Source organism: Anopheles arabiensis, chromosome 2, assembly GCF_016920715.1.
Source record: "Anopheles arabiensis isolate DONGOLA chromosome 2, AaraD3, whole genome shotgun sequence".
Lineage (NCBI taxonomy): Eukaryota > Metazoa > Arthropoda > Insecta > Diptera > Culicidae > Anopheles > Anopheles arabiensis.
Window position 1 is genome coordinate 3441297 of NC_053517.1, and position 22562 is coordinate 3463858.

Below are 22562 nucleotides of genomic sequence, written 5' to 3' on the forward strand. Positions count from 1 at the left end.
CTCCAAAACAGCGAACCTACCAGGGCCAGCACCGCCCAGTGAACCGTGCGAAAGCAGCGCATTTTTTTACCGACCTGATCTGATCGTGCTGCTGGTGTCGCTGCTTACGGCGACCGTCAGATTCATACAATAATTACTACCCCATCCATGGCCTAGTTCGTTTAAGCTTTAAGATAGTGAGGAACAAATTTTTCCTAACCAATTTCCCCCCCTTTATAGCAGAACCGAGGGAGAGATAGGACTACATAGCGAAAAGGGAAAAAAAGTGGTGGCGGGCGAGGAGAGAAGAAGCAAATCGAATAATCGAAGCAACAACAACAACAAAAAAACTGCAACCGGGTTCACTAAACCCAGGGGGCAGCTCAGTAGCAAACTACTACTTAAATAACTACTTTCTTATGGCAAATTATGGCAAGAGCAGTCGTGATGGGTTCGATCAGTATCCATATGACCGGAGCAGCTGAACCGTTTCATGGGCAGTTGCTGGAATACACCACGACCCAGTACACACAGTAACACACTTCTTATAGCTTTACACTAACAACCACTACCCCCGGTCCCCTCTTCCCCTTCCCCTCCACACAGACAGCAGCGCCGTTTGTAGCAGGATCTACTACCGTGCGGTTTGGTATGGCGGCCAATCAACACTAAACACCACACATCTACTAAAACACACCGGAACAATAAACAAATGTTAAACTTACTATATGAATATACATCTAGACGCATATATACGCATGAACTACTACTTCCCTCGTGTTCTGACAAAACACATTACCTTGTCCCCCCTCCCCCTCCGGTTTGCTTACCACCACTGCACCACCAGTATGAATTTGTTCCATAATAACGCTTCGTAACTCGTTACCAGGAGCACAACTGGGTCGTTGGCGGAGTGCTGCGCGTTACGTGCTGAAGATATAAACTAGCACCGCGCACACTTTCGACACGCAACCACAGCTACACATCACAAAAGCAACATCCTGGCCCTATCCGTTTTCTCATTCTTAAAACTTCTTTCCTTAGACCAACACCAACGCAAACTAGCAAAAGGTACTAGAGTAACCGGTGCAGTACACGCTGTGCTACAATTGAGCGTAGGGAGGCGGTATTATTTCTGCAAAAGGTATAAAACAAAACTAAAACAAACTAATTACTTGCAATCCATTCTAAAGCTCGAAAACTCCTCAAAATAAGAACGGGAAGTAAACAAAAAAATCAGAACGAACAAATTTACCAAAAAAAAAAAACAAAAACAAAACAATAAAGCCTACTAACCTTACTAATCCCATTGGATTGTCGCGAACCCGTTGGAGCAAAAGCGTAAGATAAAGATAAGGAAGTTAAAAGCAAAACTGAAATCAAAAACACACACACACACACACACACAAACTACACAAATACACCTAAGCCAAACACCTGCAACAACAGCAAGAACAACAAGGAGAAACCCACAAATACTATCAACAATCAATTAGATGTAACTAAAGAAACTAGAAGAAAGAGAGCAAAAGAAAACATTTAGGCCGAGGCCGAGGTGCAAAAGGAAAATTGCCAAGCACACAAAAACAAACAAAAAACAGATTAGGTTACAAAAGAAAACAGAAACTGTCGAGCAATGCGTCGCGCGAGTACATTTTCTACTTTCACGTTCTTCACACCGCTGATGGAATCAAACAAATGAACGGAACGCGGGAAGGGAATAGACAACAACACATCACCGGAAATATCCGGGCCCGGTGGTGGATGAAAGTTTAGAGTTTAGCCCTTTAGTCGAGGCTCTCTACACTGCTGCAGCAGGAGAGCAAGTTTTCAAACATACATTTTCCCTGCTGCAAGGCTGGAAGGCCTGTTGTAGCAGAGTCGTCTGTCTATAATAGACCGGGGACACGTGCGGGGGTGTCCTGAGCATTGCACATGGCCACACAAAACATACAAAAGTAAAGCCCCGCGCTAGTAAGGCAGAGTCATAGTTATAGTGTTTAAATTCCAAGTTAAATATAGATACCAAACCTAGCGAGACACGGTGACGAAAAGGGCAAAAGAAAGCAACCGAAAGCGGCGAGTCGAACGGGGAATGAGTTATAAAATAAAACTTGCAAAAAAAAAATAAAACCGAAAACATATCATACCTTGTAATGCTGTTGCAATCTAATGATAAAAATCGAATAGTTTTAAGCTACGCTGGAATGGAAACACGGGCACAGAGAAACGGTGGCAAGGCACACGCACGCAGATTGGCTTGTGGTCCGGTGGCGCGGACATTCAGGCCCTGGCCAAACTAAATCACAAACAGTAAAAAGTATAACAGCTAGAATCACCCAAGTGAGGTTAAGGCAAAAAGACGAGTACGAAACTTCAGACACTTTTTTTCAAAAATTCACACACACAGCAGTATGGGCAGTATCACTTGCACCGAACAACTTAAAGACGTGAAATTCGAAACGACGACGGTGAAAGAGAACAAGTAAAACAACAAAAAATTAACAAAAAAAAACCCTCGTTTTACACATACACTCACAATTGCTCTGGAAAATGATACTAGGACTTCACTTTGCAACAGAAAAAAGGACAGGAAAATCAACTCCATTTGGCCAACAGCGCACCCTTAACGCCAGCTAACCAGGTCGCAACACGCAAGCCTCCTCCATCTAAAAACCACGCGCAAGTGCAGACAGACATAACGAAAGCCCGAAATGTAGCCCAGACCGGGAAGGGTTTAATAAAACTCGCCACACTTTGGGTTGGGTTGGCCACCCAGATGTGCAACACACACAAACAATCGACTGTCGACTGTGGCAAGCTAATCAAACTATTTCAAACACGACTGTGCTTTTCGAGGGGCGGGAGATTCTGCGAAGGACTGCGTTTAGATGTACGATTTTCTTTGCAACAATTGCACACGAGGACACTTTTCCGTAGCAGCAAAAGAGCTGATTTGGCGAATGGATGCCGTAGGAAAGTGCGGTGGTGCGGTGAAAAGCATGTTCAGCCTCTAGCGGGTTTCCAACCCTCAAAAATGCATTGTGCGTGTTGTTGCTGTAGCGGCCTGTAGCGCGCCAATTGATGTGAATACAATGATACACACACACAAAACGGCACCGTTACCGCTGTTCAATTATGTAGTCTTATATATAATATGTATACATATAGCCATATATATATATATACAAAATATATAAGCATGAAATGGTTGGGGGCATAGCGATGCTAAGGAGGTCAAAGAGCAAGAAGAGAGTAGCGGCGAATCAGCAGACGCCACCACAGACAACAATTATTATAGGAAAGTAAAACGGTACATAAAACAACAAAAACCACTAAACAAAAAAAAAAGAAACAAACGCTCTTAACGCGCATTATTGTGATGATTTCCTTGAAGGTAACTGTTTGAAACAGTTGTTTCTGTGCAACTGTGTGCAGCAAACAACGATCGACATGTAGGAAAGATACTTAGAGAACATACTACTACTACTACTACTACTACTACTACTACTGCACACGAGCGCATCTTGCACACCTACACGCGACACGCACATTGACACACACACACACACGCAGACAGACACCCTTCCCTGATGCATAATATGTACAAGTACTCCACAAAGCGTGCACAAAGCGCTGCAGGACAGGAACAGAATCAGCAGCATGCCACAGAGCAGCGGCCAGACCTGAAATGAGGATGGCCCTGCCCCTGACACGCACCCGACGCTCATCGTGATCGTGATCATCTCTCTCTTTCTCTCTAGTCTAATCGCGTAAGTATCGTGAGTGCTTCACGTAAATATTCGTAGTCCCAAGCAGTGAACAGTGGCCAGCAGTCCCCAACAAGCTAGACTAAGTTATCCCTCATTCTGTTGTTCTGCTTTGATGCACACATCAGCACACCTGTAAAGCTGTTGCTGAGTAGCATCGTTAAGTGCATTTTGTTTGGAAGTTTGATTAATTAGCGAGTAGCTCAGAATAGCATTGCGTTTGCCTGGTTTGAGTTTCCGCCAAACACTCGTTTCTCGATGCACTCGATGAGTAAAACTTCCTTCCCCCCCCCCCTGGCCAATGATTCGCGTTGAAAATGGACCAATTTTCAAATGAAGAAAAATATAAAAAGAAGACGAAAATAATATAAATAGACACGTATAATAAATGGGCAGATAGTGCGCGCACAAACACAAACACACACATCGAGGACAATGCCCAACTCTGTCTCTAGCAAAGCGGTTGATAGTACACCACCATAATACCACATAATACTCCCCCCCTCACATATGCTCGTATGTGCGTCGAAGTTAGGAAAGCCAACTGCACACACACAAGCGCAATACTGCTGACAGGACCTTCAGTGAATCCTGAATCATGTCGGGACAGTTTTAGACAGTGTAAGTGAGATCGATTTCTGTTCGAGTGTAGCAGTAGCGAGTGGCAGCGCGTTGAGCTAATGAGCGCACTGCGCAATGTGGGCCTGTGGGTAAGCCAACAAGAACGGTTCTCGTGGGTTTGGAACTGATAGAATTGTTCTGTGTGTTCCTCCAGGGGAGCAGAAGATATGGCATTACTCGCGTATAGTTTGCTTCTTCCCCTATTGAAGCTTTATTGATACGATTTATTTATTTGAGACATTGCCTGCCTTTAAAGCTAAACAAGCAAGAGGTATCCAAATCAACCAAACTCAGAGCCAAACCCATGGGAGAGATTGTTTGTGTGAAACATAGCATCAAGAGCAAGCTAAACCAAGAAACGGTCAGGAGTGAACGGACGGATAAAAATAATATTCATAATACATATCATTTAAGCTTAGACTTTATGACCGGTTTTATGAAAAGGTATATTTTTTATTGTGAGATCCACATTGGTGGTGGAGCGGTGTAAAATGGCAGTTGGCCGGTTGTGTGATGGCCGAATAAATCCAACTCACAGCAACTGGAAACAGCAAACATGCAAAACCCCCAGTAGCGCAAATACTATCGATGGCATTAATAACCGTAAGGAGTAGTAATACCGGGCGTAGCAACGTGGTAGGAACTGCAATTACACACATGATATTAGCGAGCACCCTGCGGCCATCTGGCGGTTTAGAGTATGTATCCACTGTATCTTCTTCATCCCCCCCAGGCTTGCCAAGAACACACCGAGAATTGGTCGTCCGTTAGTAATCAAGCTTAGTGTGTTTTCAAGCATACCGCGTTCGTTTTTGCTCCGTTTCGTGTGCTAGCCGTTCACCGTTAATGAGTAGTAGCAAATCAGCAAATCGGGCTTTGCAGAAGCGGACAGTCAGTCAGTGTAGCAGCTGAAGATAGAAAGAGGGTAAGCTGATCGCTGACGTTTTTAGTGTAAGCATTAGGAGCGTGCCACATCCTCGAGCCAACGAGCGCTCCTCTGCTCACGTTGATACGTGTTGGATAAGAGCGACGGGGAGGGATAGCATTTGTTTTTTCAAACATTATCAATCATTAGGAAGCAAAACCCAAGATAAGCTAAACGGACAGACAGACAGACAGCGTAGCAGTAGGGGTATTTAGTAAGCATGTTCCAAATTTGACTAAGTGATAGTATAATTATGAATTTCGCGTACTAAACAGAAAAGCACACAGCCTAACGTTCATCGGTGACAAGCTCAACGAAACTAGAGGCAACAATTGACGATCCCAGACACTCAGCACACGCCAGCACACGCTATTTGCTTGTTGCTCCTGGAGGAAAATGGAAAACACAACCGTGCGCCAAGATCTGCTGCAAAATGCATCCAAACACATCTGTGGTTGCGATTGCTTCTAGCTCTTGCTCTTGGAGTTCATCCTTTAATAACATTCACAATTCTTTGACCTTGTGTACTAAGAACGAAATATGTACGTGCGGCACACCATTCTAGGCATCGCGATCGCTTGCACTTGCAATCCTTCACCGCGAAACCCCAGTATTTGTAGATCGAACGCTATGTACGTTGTTGTGTTGGAAGTTAGACCCAGAGCAAACCCATAGCTAAGTAGTAGGCCTAAATGACGTACGCTAGGAGCGGCAAACCGACCGATGCGACGCTGTCCGATTTTAAACCCCGGCAACGGCTTAGGGCATTCGGAAGCGTTCCTTCCCGTTACCGATACGAAACAATCACAATTCTTCGTAGCAGCACTTAATGAGAGATGTAGTAGCAGTTAATCAATAACTAGATGTGGCGGCGAAAGAGAACAAATTGATCCTTTAAGTACACACTCTTTCTAAATACAACCTATGTTTGTGCGGGGGTTACGCTGAATAACGTTCAGATCCTTTACCTTTAAGCTTCTATTAGCGATATATTGTAGCGTAATAAGTGGGTGGCTGATCTTGAGATCTGCACCAAGGAAAACAAACAACCAAACAAATGAAACAAAAAAACAAAACTACAAACTAAATATTGCATTCCACAGAGCAAAGGCTGCGCAAATGGTCTGGCCTTTCCGCAAGGCTATGTGCACAATGCAACACAAGAGAATAGTACGGGCTACGATTTTTTCAATCAAATCAAATAGTAACACGCGCGGCAAGACGCAAGGAACGAGATGGCAGAGCCGGCACTATGTAAAGCACCATTTAACGGACTAGAGAAGGCAACTTACCACTAAACCACAGTTAATCCACATATGTATTGCATTCATTTCCATGCGCGATTGTACGACACTGCATTGCTTTTCGATTCGTTCTATTACAAACGAGGTCGGCGATGTGTGTATGCGTAACAAGAGCAAACCTTGCAACGAATTCTACATGTTCATACTAAGTAACGCTTCACACACCACAACAACTAAGCAAAAGCTGCAGATAAATAAGAACAATAAAACCAAAATCCAAACCTTTTTATCTACCTAACTTAAGTTACACTGCGAAACATATTGGTCCTTTAATCTCAACAACAATACTGCTGCTCGGTGCCACCGCAAACACCGATACACCACTGTAGAGATGCATGGTTATGGTTTTCTTCCTCGTATTGCCTACAGCATGAATTAAGGGAGCGAATCTGATAGCGCATTAAATGCGGCACGTACTCTGTTCGATGGTTAGATTAAATACTCAGTACTAGAGCTAGTAGAAATTGGCCAATTATGAAACGTTACAGTATGCAAGCGGCGGCAGATTCTGGGGCAGATAGGGCGGAAGGAGCCACGCGAACAGAAAAGGCGCGCGCGCGAGGAAGAGCTACACAGCTCGCAGGACAACAGATGATAAAGTGTCACTATAGCATATATTTAAATTTATTAATTCATTAATTGAATCCTTCTAAGAATATTACTAATGGAAAGAAAATGAATCAACCAACACTAATTCAATGCCCTTGAATACAGCGAGAGGGGGCTTACAACAATGGAGGTAAACCGATAGTAATCAAGAGGAAACGGGGGAAGGGAACGAGCCAATGCAGGAGAATAAAGGGAATGAGAGCAACAACACAATGATGAAAATATATGAGATATATAATGCTTTGTTAAATGTAAATGTTGTGTATAGGAAATAAAAAGTACACAATTTTAAAACTTTCGTTCCTGGCGTTTGTTCAACAGTTCGATGAATTTGGGCCATCAAATTAACAATGCATTAATGTGGTTTCATATCACTTGGGTTGAATCATGTCCGCGCTTTGTAGCAGCAATGGCCCGTGCCAACGGTAATTTCAAATTTTGTACCGAGCTGTTTGACAGCTGAATCTCGCGCTCTTTTGTCACTATTTCCGACAGGGCTGTGCTGAGCAAGGTGGATTAGAAATATCAGGTGGTGGATTTCGGCCTTTGGGGGGTCGCCATAGTTGAAGGACATTACGTCATTTTAGAACCGTTAACCATTGGTTTTCGCACACAGAACATAGCAAATAGAACACATTTCTTTGTTATTATGTGCATTTTTGTGTGTCTTTTGATTTTATTGAAAAAATGAGATATATTAACAAAAGATTTGATGATTTGTTTATGCAGGAAATTTAAAATCATGTGAGTAAGAGTTCTAATCTCAAGTAAAATGTCCATGCGGGTCGTAGATAATGAGGAATCAAAGTGAAAATTGAAAAAATAATGATTTCTCAATTTTTATCATCAAAAATGTCGAAAACACAATGAATTATAGAATAAATTCACGGAATAACACAAAATAATACACTTTAATCCATGTTTTAATGTTAAATAAGAACTCGCTAAGTCCAAAATATATTTGTAAAGAATATTTAATCGAAAAAATGGGGTAGATAAATTATATGAACAAATTTAATAAATGTAAACAAAGTTTCAATCCTGGGGACCTTACGTCAAGTGACGAATTGTCAAAATGCACTAGAGCCCACCACCTGATATTTTTAAATCCACCTTGGTGCTGAGCAGTTTCCCGCAGGAATCACAAACCGTCGCAAAACGTCAAAAAAGACCGTCGCCAAAGCGTCAAAAACGGTGCGAAATTCGCTCGCTGGCGACGCCGTTTTTCAGTACTTGCGGACGTCGGTTTTGACGTTTTGTGACGGTTTTGCGACGGTTTTTTGAGCGTTGGTTTCCGAGGGAGGGTGCGGGGTACTGTCGAATTGTTTACATTCTGCACGCCGAAAACAAACCGCATTCAAATCAGCCACCAGACGCACTGAGCACGATGGATGTAGGAGAGCTGCTTTCTTTCAAAGTAAGTGATATTCAATATGGATTTTACTGCATTCACAGCTTTCTCACCGCACTTTACCACTTCGTCGCAGCCCGAGCAAACCCCAAAGCGCCCGTCCGATTTTGAAAGGGATCAGCAAAACGACGACGACGATGAACACTCGCCGGAACCGGCAGCCCGCAGCCAACCACCGAAAAAGGTCAACCGAACGGAACAAAGCGTAAGCGCACGAGGAATTCCCGCACTGCCCACCAACGAGCCACAAATCAGCGAGGAGGAACGGCTGAACATTCTGAAATTTGTCGAAACCGAGGAGCCCGACGGAGAGGTGCTGGATGAGGGTGGTCTCAAACGGATGCTCCTGCTGTTCGAAAAGCGCGTGCTGAAGAACCAGGAGATGCGCATCAAGTTCCCGGACAGTGCGGAAAAGTTCATGGAAAGCGAGATTGAGCTGAACGACGCCATCCAGGAGCTGCACGCGGTCGCCACCGTGCCGGATCTGTACCCGCTGCTGGTCGAGCTGAACGGTGTGGCCAGTTTGCTGGATCTGCTGTCGCACCAAAACTCGGACATCAGCGTGGCGGTGGTCAATCTGCTCCAGGAGCTTACCGACGTGGACATTCTGCACGAAAGCCTGGACGGTACGGAGACGCTGATCGAGGCGCTCCGCAACCAGCAGGCTGCCGGGCTGCTTGTGCAGAACCTGGAGCGCCTAGATGAGTCTGTGAAGGAGGAAGCGGACGGTGTGCACAACACGCTCGCCATCTTCGAGAATCTGATCGAGGTGAAGGCCGACATTGCGAAGGAAGTGGCCGAACAGGGTTTGCTGCAGTGGATCCTGAAGCGGCTGCGCGCCAAGATGCCGTTCGACGCGAACAAGCTGTACTGCAGCGAAATGCTGTCGATACTGGTGCAGGACACGAACGCGAACCGCATCACGCTGGGCAACATAGACGGCATCGATGTGCTGCTGCAGCAGCTGGCCGCCTACAAGCGGCACGATCCGAGCTCGGCGGAGGAGCAAGAGTTCATGGAGAACCTGTTCAACAGCCTCTGCTCGGCGCTAATGGCGAAGGAGAATCGGGAAAAGTTCCTCAAAGGCGAGGGCTTGCAGCTGATGAACCTGATGCTGCGCGAGAAGAAGCTCTCGCGCAACGGGTCGCTGAAGGTGCTGGATCACGCGATGGCCGGACCGGACGGGCGCGACAACTGCAACAAGTTCGTCGACATTCTCGGCCTGCGGACGATCTTTCCGCTGTTCATGAAGACGCCGAAACGAAGCAAGAAGCGCCTGCTCAGCACGGACGAGCACGAGGAGCACATCGTCTCCATCATTGCCAGCATGCTGCGCAACTGCAAAGGTTCGCAGCGGCAGCGCCTGCTGTCGAAGTTTACCGAGAACGATTTCGAGAAGGTGGAACGACTGATGGAACTGCACCGCAAGTATTTGGACAAGGTGGAAGCGATGGACCGTGAGATCGATCAGGAGCTGGTAAGTGGCTTGCCAATAGTCTATTGCAACGGTTTAACGGTGTTCTCTTTCCCCCCTCCCAGCGCAACAATGAGGACGAGGAGCAGGACGACGACATGGTGTACGTGAAGCGGCTCTCCGGCGGTCTCTTCACACTGCAGCTGGTCGATTACGTGATCCTCGAGATCAGCTGCACGGATGTGGTGAAGCAGCGCGTCCTAAAGATTCTGAACCTTCACAACGGGTCGATGAAAATGATACGCAACGTGATGCGCGAGTATGCGGGCAATTTGGGCGACGCTAACGATAGCGATTGGCGCGAACAGGAGCAGTCCCACATACTGCAGCTGATCGATCGTTTCTAATAGGTTAGCTTCTCGATTATAAAACCCTTACAACGTTCAATAAACCGGAAATGACTCGAAAATGGAAAAGCATTTCCATGAAAATGAGTTGAATTGAAATAATGTTGTTCTAATCGGGCCGTTATTTTGTGCGCTCTACTTACCCCAGGACAGTTCTGTGAAAGAATTTCAAGCTTCAGCTCACTACAGGAAGTGTAATGTTATGATACTCTTCAAATTTCATAAACTAATAAGGACACATCACTAGATTCAACCACTCACTGCCAACAGAGCACGATGCGCACACTGATCACCACAGCCCAAAGTTCCAGTGTGAACTGCGATGGTGTAAAACATACCCAGCAATCGCGTTCACGCTAGTTATCAAACCTTTTTAAGTATTTTCACTTACTCAATCTTTGGCTAAATGGTGGAACATACAACGGTGGCGGAAGAAGTGACTTACTCGCAAAACCATACCAATCGACAATTATATACGCATCTTTATTGGATTTCTTTTTCGGTAAGTGTTGCAGGAAGTGAATGATGTTATTTTGTTTCGTTTGCTCTTGGCTTGGCTAAAGGGGCCCAAATAAGTGTGTGTGTGTGTGTTTCTTTACATTATCGTCAAATTTGCTTCATTGTAGTCCCCGGTGCTCCTCTTCCTAGTTCTGTCTTGAATTGGAATTTCTATTTTCACTTCACATCTACCTGTTCTGTTCTGATTTGACTACATTTTGGAACGTGTGGCTGCGCTTTTTCTTGTTTGATACTGTAATAGACATCGTTTTTTCTTCTTTCTAATTCCATATGTTCCTATTTACTGTGATAGTTATATTATTGCATCAATTGTACCTGTTCCGCCAAATGTATCGCACAGTATCGGCCAAAAATGCGGTCTTGACATTGGAACTGTGCATTTGGTTCACCCTCCAAATGTGGCCCCTTGGCTGATCTGCAAACAACGGGCACATATTGCGGCATAATTACTGTCGCCCATTGATAAGCTTCCTTTTCCGGACATTTTACACTGCTTGGCTACTTGATACGTACAATTTTAAAACAATCATTCAATCATACGCAGTTTGATGTGCTATCGTTTGCTTGTGGCCGTCTTGATGCGTTCCAATCCACACAAAGCGCCTCGCGCCGTCTAATGTCTGCGTGGTGGTGCACAGTGCACTAATAGTATGATTGTTGGATGTTTTTTTCTCTCTCCAAAAGATTAAACCTTAAACGCATGTTTAGTACAAGCATGTAGCAAATAGGAGTAGTAGGGAAACGGAACTAACGGATATCCGAAGCGCACACACACACGCCCGTGCTCGTCGGCGATGGGTCAAACAAGTGATAAATGGAGGATCAGCAGAGCAGCAGTCCCAAATGATGATATACTTGCACAAACAACATGATCTACACGAACAGATACAGCTAGATATTTATAGAAATTGTATAAAAAAGACAAATAGAATGCACCTCCCAAACACCGTTGGTTAGTTGTACAAGAAGTGTGGCAATTTGGTAGTAACAACAACAGTACATTGCATACAGAGATGGATGATGAACAGTTGGAAAAAAGAGACATTCGTTTGTTTTTTTGCTTTTTTGTTTTTGCTACGTACTAAAGCCAGCGATAATACGCCTTCGACTATATATATATTAACGCAGGACAACGTACAGCGTGTGAAAAGAAGGTGAAACGAGTGGAGAAAGTTCCTAAACAAACTATTGTATGCTCTCGTAAGACAGAACCATTCAAAGAACCAACTAGGAAGAGGCTAGGAAAGATTACATTCTCTGCTGCGCTTGCAGAGAGGGAAAGCAGTGAACCCGTTTTTTTTGTTTTACACGATTCCAAGCAAGCAAACGAATATACTTCCGTCTCGTAACGGCTCGCAATTAGATAACTCTCACACAACACACTTATCATTCTCAAATATATAGATAAACATAGTAATGGGTGTAATCGAAACCGGGAACAAAAGACAGAAAACCCTCGGAATGTGAGGGCAAATGGGAATTAAAGCTAGTATAAGAGAGGAAAAAATGTGGGTAAGAATAAAAAGCGCTTCTTAATAGATGCATAACACGCCTTACACATCAATAGTTTTCTAGTTGGCAAATATGTTGTTTAAAAGCAAGAGCGTAAATAATGTTTATAAATTTGAAACAGACAACAGAATCAATACACCATGTGAATGCTGAAGATGGCTATAAGTGTGTAGTAAAATATTAGATTAAAAGTATTTTGCTGGCAGATTCAACTACAGCTATAATGCAATCCGCCAACGTATTCGTAAATAATAAAACAACACAAAAAAAAAACACATTGTTTACACTACACGAACTTAAAACCGTTTTAAGAATATAAAAGTGTAGACACATTCAGCGAATATACTATTATAAAGGTGGGAGACAAATAAACGCAAATATATATATATAGAGAGAGAGAAAACAATAGCAAGCCCAACACAAATCAAACAACACGTTCCAACGGAAGAATAAAACATTACCAAAACAAGTATCTAGTTTGCAATATACTTTCGATGTTAATATTTTTTATGTTTTTTCTTCTTCTTTTTGTTGCTTTTCTTTTGTTTTTCATTGGTTTAATTTTTTGAAATACATTTACATCATTACGTGGCCACATTCAAAATTGTACAATGTATAAAAAAGGCACACCCAAAATATAGATATTTATACATGCTACAACAGCGCACTTGTCTCTAAGGGGCTGCATTTTTCATTTGTTGTTGCAAATTTGTGAGTGTGTGTGTGTATCGAGTGAGTTTTCGGTTTTTTATAGTGGTTTTGTTAAATAATGTTTTTCTTTAATAGTCTTTTTGTTTTTGCTGTGCCATAACGCCACTACTATCGTTACACCATATTAAACTAGCGCACATCGTACAGGCTATTGGCATTGGATGTTTTTGTTTTCCCCGCCAGTGAGTTTTTACTCGTAATAAGTAAGCTACATCAAAGGAAAACTGCACTGTTTCGTGTATTGCCATTGTTAAATGTTGCATTTTGTTTGTTTGTTCCCTATTTCCCCCTACGATCTCTGCTATTGCATTCCGTACTGGTACTACTGGATGCACGTGCACTGTAAGATTATGGACTTATCGATTGCTGACACTATTTGTATTGGACGAACGAAGCTATGTACAGGTCGAATGCGCCAAAATTCACACAGTAATGGATACCACGAATTGATTAGAAGCTCGTAGTGCGTGTACGCGACACCACATCATGCAACTCTAGACAGTTGACGACAGGTGGGAAAGAACCATCGTGAAGCAGCAGCAATGATAAATCATTTCTATTTTTTTGCTATCACTTATTTCTTATTTTTTGCTTTGGGTAGTTGTGTATATCCACATCCACCCGATAGATTACGTTTTTCCGATAGATTTTCTCACTATTTCTACAAAGAATCGCTTTGTAGATACACTATCAATGCATGCGTTACTATGAACATGAGGAAAAAAACACACACACACATCCACAAACACAATCAGGAGATAACGAATAAAACATCGGATGGAAATATGGCAATTGTAAGAAAATTGGGACGCAAACAGACAGTACATAGTGCATGCGCTAGTGCACGCATAGTAGGCGTATCCTTGGGGGCTGTCGCCAAGCGATTAAACTCCATAAACCACCACCATAAACTGTGTTGGCTGTGTATGCATGTACGTACGCTGAGCAGGATTAGTATAACTTATGTATACTCCGTGTAGAAGGATGCTAAAGGAACGTGTGTCGAGCGAATATTGTTATTGTTTGTGCTCTTAAAAAATGGCAAACAGACGCATGTTTAAACGCATTTAGGCATAACTAAATAATAGCATTGGCATGCATGGAGCAGAGCAGAGGGGGGGGTGTAGCGATAGTAATATGGCAGAGCAGAAGGGTGGTGGGATGGTTAGCCAGAAAGAGAAATTTGCATTGGTGGTTTATTTAGTTTTATTGTTTTGTTAGCAACACTCTTTCTCCTGTTATCTCTCGTTCTCTCTCTCTCTCTTTCTTCCCTCTCGTTTGGACATCATCTTGGTACGGATACTAAACTATATGTTAATGGTTTTTGTTTTTATTTGTGTTTTTTTTTCTTTTCTTTCTTGTCATATATACTTGTTTGTTTTACCTCATTAAAGTTTATCACATCTAGCAGCAGCGGAAATGCATTTTAATTTTGTTTTGTCGCTCTCTCTATGTGTTACGTTGAAATTCTGGCCTTGTTTTAACCCTTTACATCCCCGGGTGCACTTTTGTTAGTGGTTTGCGTATGGTTGGGATTTTGTATGTTTGTTTTTAATGCATTGTTTAAAATTTCCTGTTTTTTTTTTGCTGTTGTTGTTGTTCTATACTTTCATGCACATCTGTCCCTGCCCTGTCTATTATTTAGCAGTGATTGATTTCGGCCACCCATTTATTAATGAATATTGAACATTTTTAAAATATAAGGAAGATACAAGGTAATGTGTGAGTGTACAGGTGTATTTAGAACGCTGCCGATGGTTTATATGTTTCTTTTGGTTGTGACTTTTGTATGCAGGAAATTCTATTTTGTTTCTGTTGCATTTTTTGTTTGTTTTCACACGCTTATGCCTTTTGTTGCAACAACCAAGGCTAGTGGCATTTTAAAGACTACTAAACAGGGCGGATGTATTTTCTTATGTTTTTGTTTGTTCCTATTTTTCCTTCCTTCCTATCTCTCTCTCTCTCTCTCTCTTTTATTCGCTTTTTCTCTTATTATTCAACATGGAAACCACTAAAAGTCACGTCACTCTACACACACGCTACAGCAAAATTGCGCACATTTAGTTTTGCTATAGTTTAGTTTATTTTTTTGTTATTTTGTTTGATTTTTTTCCATTTCAGAATGTACACCACCTGAATGGCGATGGCATTCACACTGCCCTCTATGTGTGTGGTGTGCTGCACTCTCATTTGTTTCTGTATTATTTGGTGTAATTTAAGTTTACATGCATTTTTCGCTATTTGGCTTCAAAGGGGTTAGTGACAATACTGTGGAATGTTGTTGTTTTTTTCTCTTTTTTTTAGCGCTGGCGGGTGGAAAATGGTTCGATATATGGTAATACGCATACTCTTTTCGAGCGTTCCCTTTTCTTTTTTATTCGTTCGTTTTGTTTGTTTGTTTTTCATTGCATTGTACACGTCTGCTTTATCGTAATGTATATATATATATTTATATGTACTTTTGTTTTTTTTTGTTTTATCATATGTATATATATAAAGATCAGTCCAGAATGTAGGAGGGGCACACAATAATGCTTTGCTGTTACTTTGTTTACTTAAACACTTTTCTTCTTTGTTAATAATTACCCCATTCATTCGGCATATCCTTTCACACACACAAACGATTGTCGGCGTCGCCTGATAATGCGGCCTGATAATCGTACGCATTCACACACACGCGGTCTCATTCACACGTTCACGGATTTTACACATTCACGGCAGTTCTGTTACAGGCGATATTACAACATAGCGTGCATAGTGTGGTGTGGTGTGGTGTGGTTTCGATAGGTGAGATGAGATTTTACAACAACAGTGGGTGCTACTATAGCAGTAGAATTTGTGCCGTGTCGTACGAAAGTTACAGTTAGTGTTACATATTGTCCAAAAAACATTCTGCGCGGCTTATATATAAAAGCCCGTGTGTGTGAGAGAGTTTTTTTGCTCCTATCCCGAAAAGATAGCACTTTTCCGGGTTTTGGTTTTTTTTTTGTAATTAGAGGCTAGTGTTACAAACTACAGGGAGCGGTAGAAAGTTTGCAAAGTGAAACAAGAAAGAAAGAAAGGAGAGAAAAAACACTACAAAAAGAGACTGAAATACGAAAACCATCACAAGCGCGCATCATAAGCGTGATTTTCTCTTTAAACCTATCCATTGATCCCATTTTAAAATGTACTTGTCTTCTTATTGATAATCATTTAAGATATAATTAGCTTCCTGCAATCGTCACTTCCATCCGCGACACATGCTGGAGGGGTCTGTTCTGCTGTGTCGATTATGGAAAGTGCTCGTATTTGTATTATTCCCTGCGCATTAATGCATACGCCACCGCAACTACTTTTCTACCGACGCGTTAGGATGACGGATTTTGTTTTACGATTTTTTTTAGAAACATATTTTTTATCCTTTTTACCACACATGCACACACACACACATACTACATACAAAACGTTTCAATTTATCGATTTCCTCTAAGCTAATATTGTACCAAAATCACATTCAATAGGTTTAGCGTATTTTTTTTTCTTTATGTTTGTTTTGTTTGTTACGCATTCGTTGCATTCGGCAACGCAACATTGAACACAACTAAAATCTACCGGGAGCGAATGAGCAATTGGAGGGAGAGGAAGAGTGTGTAAATTGGTTTCAATTTACGTTTTGCTGTAACATCTCTCGGATACAACAAAGGTTGGTTTTATTGCTGTTGGCTGTTCAATGTCAAACAACAAACATCGTGATTATGATTTTAAAAACACACGGAAACATGTACGATATGCAATTGCTAGCCATACCACTGGACATTTGTAAAAACATAAACATTAAAACCCCGAAACAAAGCGTTGAAAAAAGAGCAGGATATGACTTAATGAAACAAGTAATTAATCACTAAACGCGTAACAACTATAACATTGCTATATTAATAAAGCTGAATGGCATTTATGGATTAATGGAAAAGGCAATAAAAGGGATGATTGCTTAACCGACCACAGCCCTCGTCGGGATGGGCCACGGTTTGTCTGCGTGTGCGTGCATGTTTATTAAAATTAAAATAACCTACGTGATAGATAGTACAGATTTGCTTGCGAACGGTTTAATAACACACAAACACGCACGCGCGCGCATGCAATTCATTCGAGATCATAAAGCGCTCCAGTGAAACATAAATCGAAGCTCCCAGGAACTGAACAGAAGATTCAAAGCTTTTTTTCTGTTTTTGTTGATTGCTGATTGTTGCATCCGTTATTCGAATCAATTTACCTAACAGCATCCTTCAAATATGTGCACACGATCATACCAACTAAAACTGTATTTGCAAATCTAGCATTGGTGCTTTTGTAAAATAAAAAAAAAACGATACTTGTCCTGAGATTAAAATGGGCTAATTGTGTGCTTATAGATTAAATTGAAACAAAAAAATAAGATAGGAATTTCCACAGCAACTTTAAAATGCATTATCAGTAAAAAAAGGTATGAAGAGAAACAACACAAAACACCACGTTTAAAATATCTGCACTCCTCTGATTGGAAGTTTGTCGCAAATCTTGTTCAATCCGCGTGAGTTACAAGCCTTAATGGTTTGCCTAATGGAATGATTTCGAATATCCAGTTCTCTGCCTAGTCTCGACCATACACGTGCAACGATTGTTAAACAAGCATTATAAGCAGCAGAGCAGAACAGCGCTGATGAAAAGTGCATGACAATCTGACCTTACAAATTACAAAACTATGAAAAACTATAGGTTCGTGGGTTGGCCCTACACAAAAGATAACGTTGGTGGCGATAGTAGAAGAAAGAGCTTAAGCGAGCTTGCTATAATGTAAAAGGCTATCGAGGCAAAACCAATATGTGTAAGGTAACTCTGGTTGAAATTGATCATTACGAGATTTGTTAGTGATAAAACAAACAAAAACAAGATAAAAGATTCTAACTTGCTCTTGTGGTCATACTATTTGCTTATATCGTATCGTGACTATTATGGCATTGGTCCTACGTATGTTTTAACAATCATTACTGTTCATTGCTGTTCCACCGACTTGAGGGGTGTGTACACACAGGTTATTCGTTGATCAAGCATTTCGATAAGTATAAAATTATTTTGATTCTATAAAACCACAACCATGCAAACAGCTACACGAACCGACTGCTGAACGTTTGCTTACATGGGTTACACACTAAATATAGACATAAACCTATGAGGCCACCCGTGATGGCACACAATAATCTTCTACCGTGGTGCGTGTAATCCGGTCGATTAAACGAACAACAAATTGTGTTGAAAAAATGCAACTTAACTAGGCTAGTTGTTTGTTTGTTAAGCAAGAAAACAGACGTAAGAATGTTACTATACGCGATCTACTACTCAAAAAAACCGTAAAAGTATGATGAAGAAAGAACAACCGCATTGAAACAGAACAATACCGATAAAAGCAATAGTCAGGTGCTGTAATAGACTTTTTGTTAAAAGTGTTAAAATTTTGTAGCAAATCTTGCCGTACTGTTGACGTAGTGCCATTGTCAAACGCGCCATTGGGCATTGGAATAAAAATGTTCCTTTTTGAGTTTTTTTCCTTTTTTTTTTTGGTTGTTGCATAATAATATTGTTGCATGTTTGTAATGCTATACATAGTTAGCAGTATTATATCGTTCCCCATTCGCTACTTATATTATGGCATATGAAAACAATTGTGTGTTGTATACGTTGACTGAGCTTGGTTGCTTTGTTTGTTGTTTTCGAATTATTGCTCTTGGGTGGTTGCGAAATGGCGTTTGCATTGTCATTTCGGGTTCTATCGTGGTTTCACTGATTATTCGCTTGGATAACCATTGTTTTGTTTTGTTTGCAGTTTAATATTATGCTTGTGGTTGCTGCTCGCAATTAGCGCACTTTTGTGTTTGCTGAATCGTCACAGTTTGAATCTACTCCCTCTCTCCTGCTGGCAAAACAGGTGCAAAACATAGGAATAACGTTGAATTCATAACGCTGCCATTGTTGCCATTGTATTATTGCCATTCCATTTGTAACCTAATTGCAAGACACATTTATCCATATCCTTTGCAAACTCTTCTAAAGCATCTACAAACAATAAACTAATTTGGACAGGAAACATCCACATATGTAGCTCATAGATTTATTCCTGTTACCACATGCAACAGACTCTTGTTTTCACTCGCAAAACTCTTCTATAAAGTGTTATCGTTAGTAACTTTGAGGTGGCAGCAGTTCAAATGATGTTAGTAAAGCAAAAACTTACACAAAACCACTTAACAAGCTTTCGTAAGGTATTTTTATGTGTGTTTGTGAGCTTGCTGCTGCTTGAGATTCGCACATCTTTATCGAGGAAAGGAAAACTTTAGCGATTTCGCGCTCAAGAAGAGGCCAGATAAAAAGCAACAGCCTGTTGGTGGGTGGCAAACACTACAGTGGATTTCACTAGCGCGATTTAAATGTGAAAGACGTAAAGCATACTCTGCCAGGGACTGTTCCTGATGAGGCAGTTTTTGTTTACTGAGACGCTGATTGGTAGAATATTGCAAAAGGTGACAAACACGACAACGTAGATTTGTTTAAACTCGCCAACACCGTCCTCCGCGCGGCAGTAGACACCAACTTGCCACAGGCCACGAAAGCTAGCACACATACACACCTACCGAATGGCTTTCGATTGCGTCGGTTTGTGCCGGTGTTCATGATTACTGTTCCTCGCTGCTTTCGAAGTACTCCGACGCGTTGCCGCGGCATATTGGACACGTGCGATTGGACTGTAAAACGGGGGGAAAAGCATAGTTGTTATGAGACGATGTCGCTAAGGTTTTTAAGAGCAATTGCAAATACAATTAATGCATCGAGGTCGCGAATTTATCCCATTCTTACCACCTACACTATATACTTACCCGCAACCACTTATCAACGCATTTAGCATGGAACTCGTGCGAACAGGGCAACACCCGCAGGATTTGACGCGCCTCGAAATCACACATGCAAACCACGCACGATGTTTGATCACCTAAATCGGAACGGATCCATGTTAGAGAAGCATGAAAGCAACGTCATCCACCTGATCACCGCCCTTCTTACCGGTGTGAGTTTCTGCGTTGAACTTGTAGCTCGGCAGTTGGTCGATTTCGGGCCGTGCCAGACCGCGCGGTTTCGCCTCGCCCAGACGCTCGGCTAGACTGAGCAGCGCTTCGTAATTTTCCGTCTCGTTCGAGTCCGGCGAGTTCAGGTCCGGCGGACCGTACGAGGACAGCGGGAACATCGCTCTGAAAGGGCATCGGACGGGTCTGGGTTAGTGTTAGCGGTCCGGCGAATACTTCCGGGGCGGAAGGGAGGGCGGTCGGGAAAGGATCGCCGGCCTAGCCGGCATGTACAGCTGCCTATCGCACACTTACAGGAAGTTCAGCAGTATGCCCGAGTAGGCGGACGTGGTGGCCGACAGCGTGACGTGGGCCGGCTGCGGATGGCCGAGCGGCTGCGGATGGGCCTGCAGGGCGGCCGGCGGTGGTGGCGCGTGGGGCCGATGGTGATGCGTCGGGTGGTGGCCCGGATGGTGGTGCTGATGGTGCGCCGGTGGCGGCGGCGGCGGCGGCGGCGGCGGTGGGCCGGGCCAGTGGAAGCGGGCAAAGTTGCGCCGCGGTGCCGTGATCGCCCGGCGAACCGTCCGGTGCAGTATCTCATAGTTGCGACCCTGCGGGACGTTCGCGATCAGTGGGATCAGTGTTCCGGCGGGTGTGACGCCCGTTCGGGGCACCTCACTGCCCACGGCACTTACCTCGGTGGAAATGTAGATCGGTTGGGCCGCCGCGGTCAGCTGCGTCATCTGCGGCGAGGCACCGTGCAGATGGTGCGCGTGCGTGGCGAGCGGCGACAGGTGCAACGGTGACCCGCCGGCATGCTCCAACCCGTCCAGCGTCAAGCCGTCGGTGCGCTACGGGAGCGGGAAAATAGATGGTGAGGTAAATACATGAGGAAATCTAATCTGACGCCCGCCATTCACTTACCTGCTGTGCCAGATGGGGATGCTGGTAGTGCGCTTGGTGCGGTGGTGGATGCGGAACGGCCAAAGCCGGCCCAGCGGACGAGGCAAAGCCTCCGAAATGCCCGCCAATACCGCAGGTCTGTGCAAACGGTTGCGAGTACACGCCATGGACCTGCAAAACGTGCGGACAGTGGTGTTAGTCAAGGTGTTAAAGAGCTCCAGAGCAGAGAGCGCTGCCGTCCCCTCACCTGACACGGTGGCAAGTGCGGTGCGGCCGGGTGTCCGGAGCAGATTGAAATGTGCGGCCCGGCCGAGTACGTCCACAGCTGCTCGTGGTGATGGCCGAGCGGCAGACTGACCGGCACCTGGTTAATGTCAACCATCAGCGAAGAGGCCGGATGTTGATGTTGGGCCTGCGCGGCCGGAGCCTGCTGGAACACCTGCGTCAGCGACTCCCAGGGACGTTGCTGCTGTTGCGGCTGCTGCTGTTGCTGCTGCTGAGGCTGCTGCTGCTGCTGCGATTGCTGATCACGATGGAAGCGGGGCCGCCGGATCGGCGGACTGCCCTGCGGATGGTGTGCGTGCGACTGAAGCTGCGATATGACGGCTGCCGCCAGACCACCGCCCGAGCTCGGGTGCAGATGCGATCCTCCCCCGTTTGTGTGATGATGAGACTGCTGCTGCTGTTGCTGTTGTTGCTGCTGCTGCTGCGAGTGATGGTGGTGATGGTGCATCGGGTGATGATGATGCGGTTGTGGATGGTCACGGTGGTGCAGTTGCGGCGGTACCAGCTGCTGCTGCTGACCGCTTTGCGATGATTGCGGCTGCTGCTGCTGCTGCTGTTGCTGAGACATGCTGTGGTGCCCGTTCATGCCATGGTTTCCCAAGCCACCGTTGCTGCCCTGCCCATTCCCACCGCCATTAGCGCCGCTCGTGCCCATCAGCGACATCATGCCGCCACCGTTGCGGGGCGAACGGCGCTGCTCCCAGATGGCGGCCGGCGGCGATTGGCTCGGCAGCCGGGACGATACACGCCGCCGCTTGCGCGACGGGCTGTCCGATTTGATGCCACCGTTGCCCCCGATCCCATCGACCGGGCAGTACGGGGGCGACGAGCCCTGATTGCTTCCACCGGCTGGTCCGGAACCATTGCCGCCGCCGCTCCCACCCCCACCACCACTACCACCACCGGGGTGATAGTGCGGGCTGAAGCGCTCGCGGGCGCCACCGTTATTGTCGCGGCTGTTGCGCATCGAGTCCATCGACAGGACCGAGCGTGCGTCGCCACCGTGCAGATCCGCGCCGCGCGTCGAGTTGGATGGACCCTCGAAGTGATTCTGTAAACGCACAAAATACGAGCAGCAATTAAAAACACTTGCCGGCAGTGGCAAAACCACCGAGGAGG

At 44.2% G+C, this 22562-nt stretch overlaps 3 protein-coding genes and 1 long non-coding RNA gene across 15 annotated transcripts in view; 2 read left to right on the forward strand and 2 right to left on the reverse strand.

Annotated features, from left to right (window-relative positions):
• Positions 1-7506, forward strand: part of LOC120898404 (acetylcholinesterase) — a 62995-nt gene extending 55489 nt beyond the window's left edge. For both annotated transcript variants that reach the window (XM_040304223.1, XM_040304224.1), the window contains exon 9: positions 12-7506. In XM_040304223.1, the coding sequence (XP_040160157.1) occupies positions 12-133 (122 nt within the window). In that variant the 3' untranslated portion in view covers positions 134-7506. The remainder of the gene's footprint in view (positions 1-11) is intronic.
• An 868-nt stretch (positions 7507-8374) lies between these two features.
• On the forward strand, positions 8375-10502 carry LOC120898405 (beta-catenin-like protein 1). Its single transcript, XM_040304225.1, has 3 exons — positions 8375-8625; positions 8696-10096; positions 10159-10502. Exons 1-3 carry the CDS (start codon positions 8596-8598, stop codon positions 10438-10440), a joined length of 1713 nt encoding a protein of 570 aa, XP_040160159.1. The 5' UTR covers positions 8375-8595; the 3' UTR covers positions 10441-10502.
• On the reverse strand, positions 10102-10739 carry LOC120898408. The gene is made up of 2 exons (XR_005738661.1): positions 10584-10739; positions 10102-10494 (listed from the first exon to the last, which is right to left on the reverse strand). It is a non-coding gene; the product is annotated as an uncharacterized LOC120898408 (long non-coding RNA).
• A 163-nt stretch (positions 10740-10902) lies between these two features.
• Positions 10903-22562, reverse strand: part of LOC120896333 (ataxin-2 homolog) — a 62067-nt gene continuing 50407 nt past the window's right edge. For 8 of the 11 annotated variants that reach the window (XM_040300360.1, XM_040300362.1, XM_040300365.1 and 5 more), the window contains 6 exons: positions 21406-22494; positions 21180-21329; positions 20571-21106; positions 20257-20462; positions 20073-20185; positions 10903-19940 (listed from right to left, as the gene is read on the reverse strand). In XM_040300360.1, the coding sequence (XP_040156294.1) occupies positions 19872-19940; positions 20073-20185; positions 20257-20462; positions 20571-21106; positions 21180-21329; positions 21406-22494 (2163 nt within the window). In that variant the 3' untranslated portion in view covers positions 10903-19871. The remainder of the gene's footprint in view (positions 19941-20072; positions 20186-20256; positions 20463-20570; positions 21107-21179; positions 21330-21405; positions 22495-22562) is intronic. The other 3 variants (XM_040300369.1, XM_040300368.1, XM_040300367.1) reach the window with 3 other exon arrangements.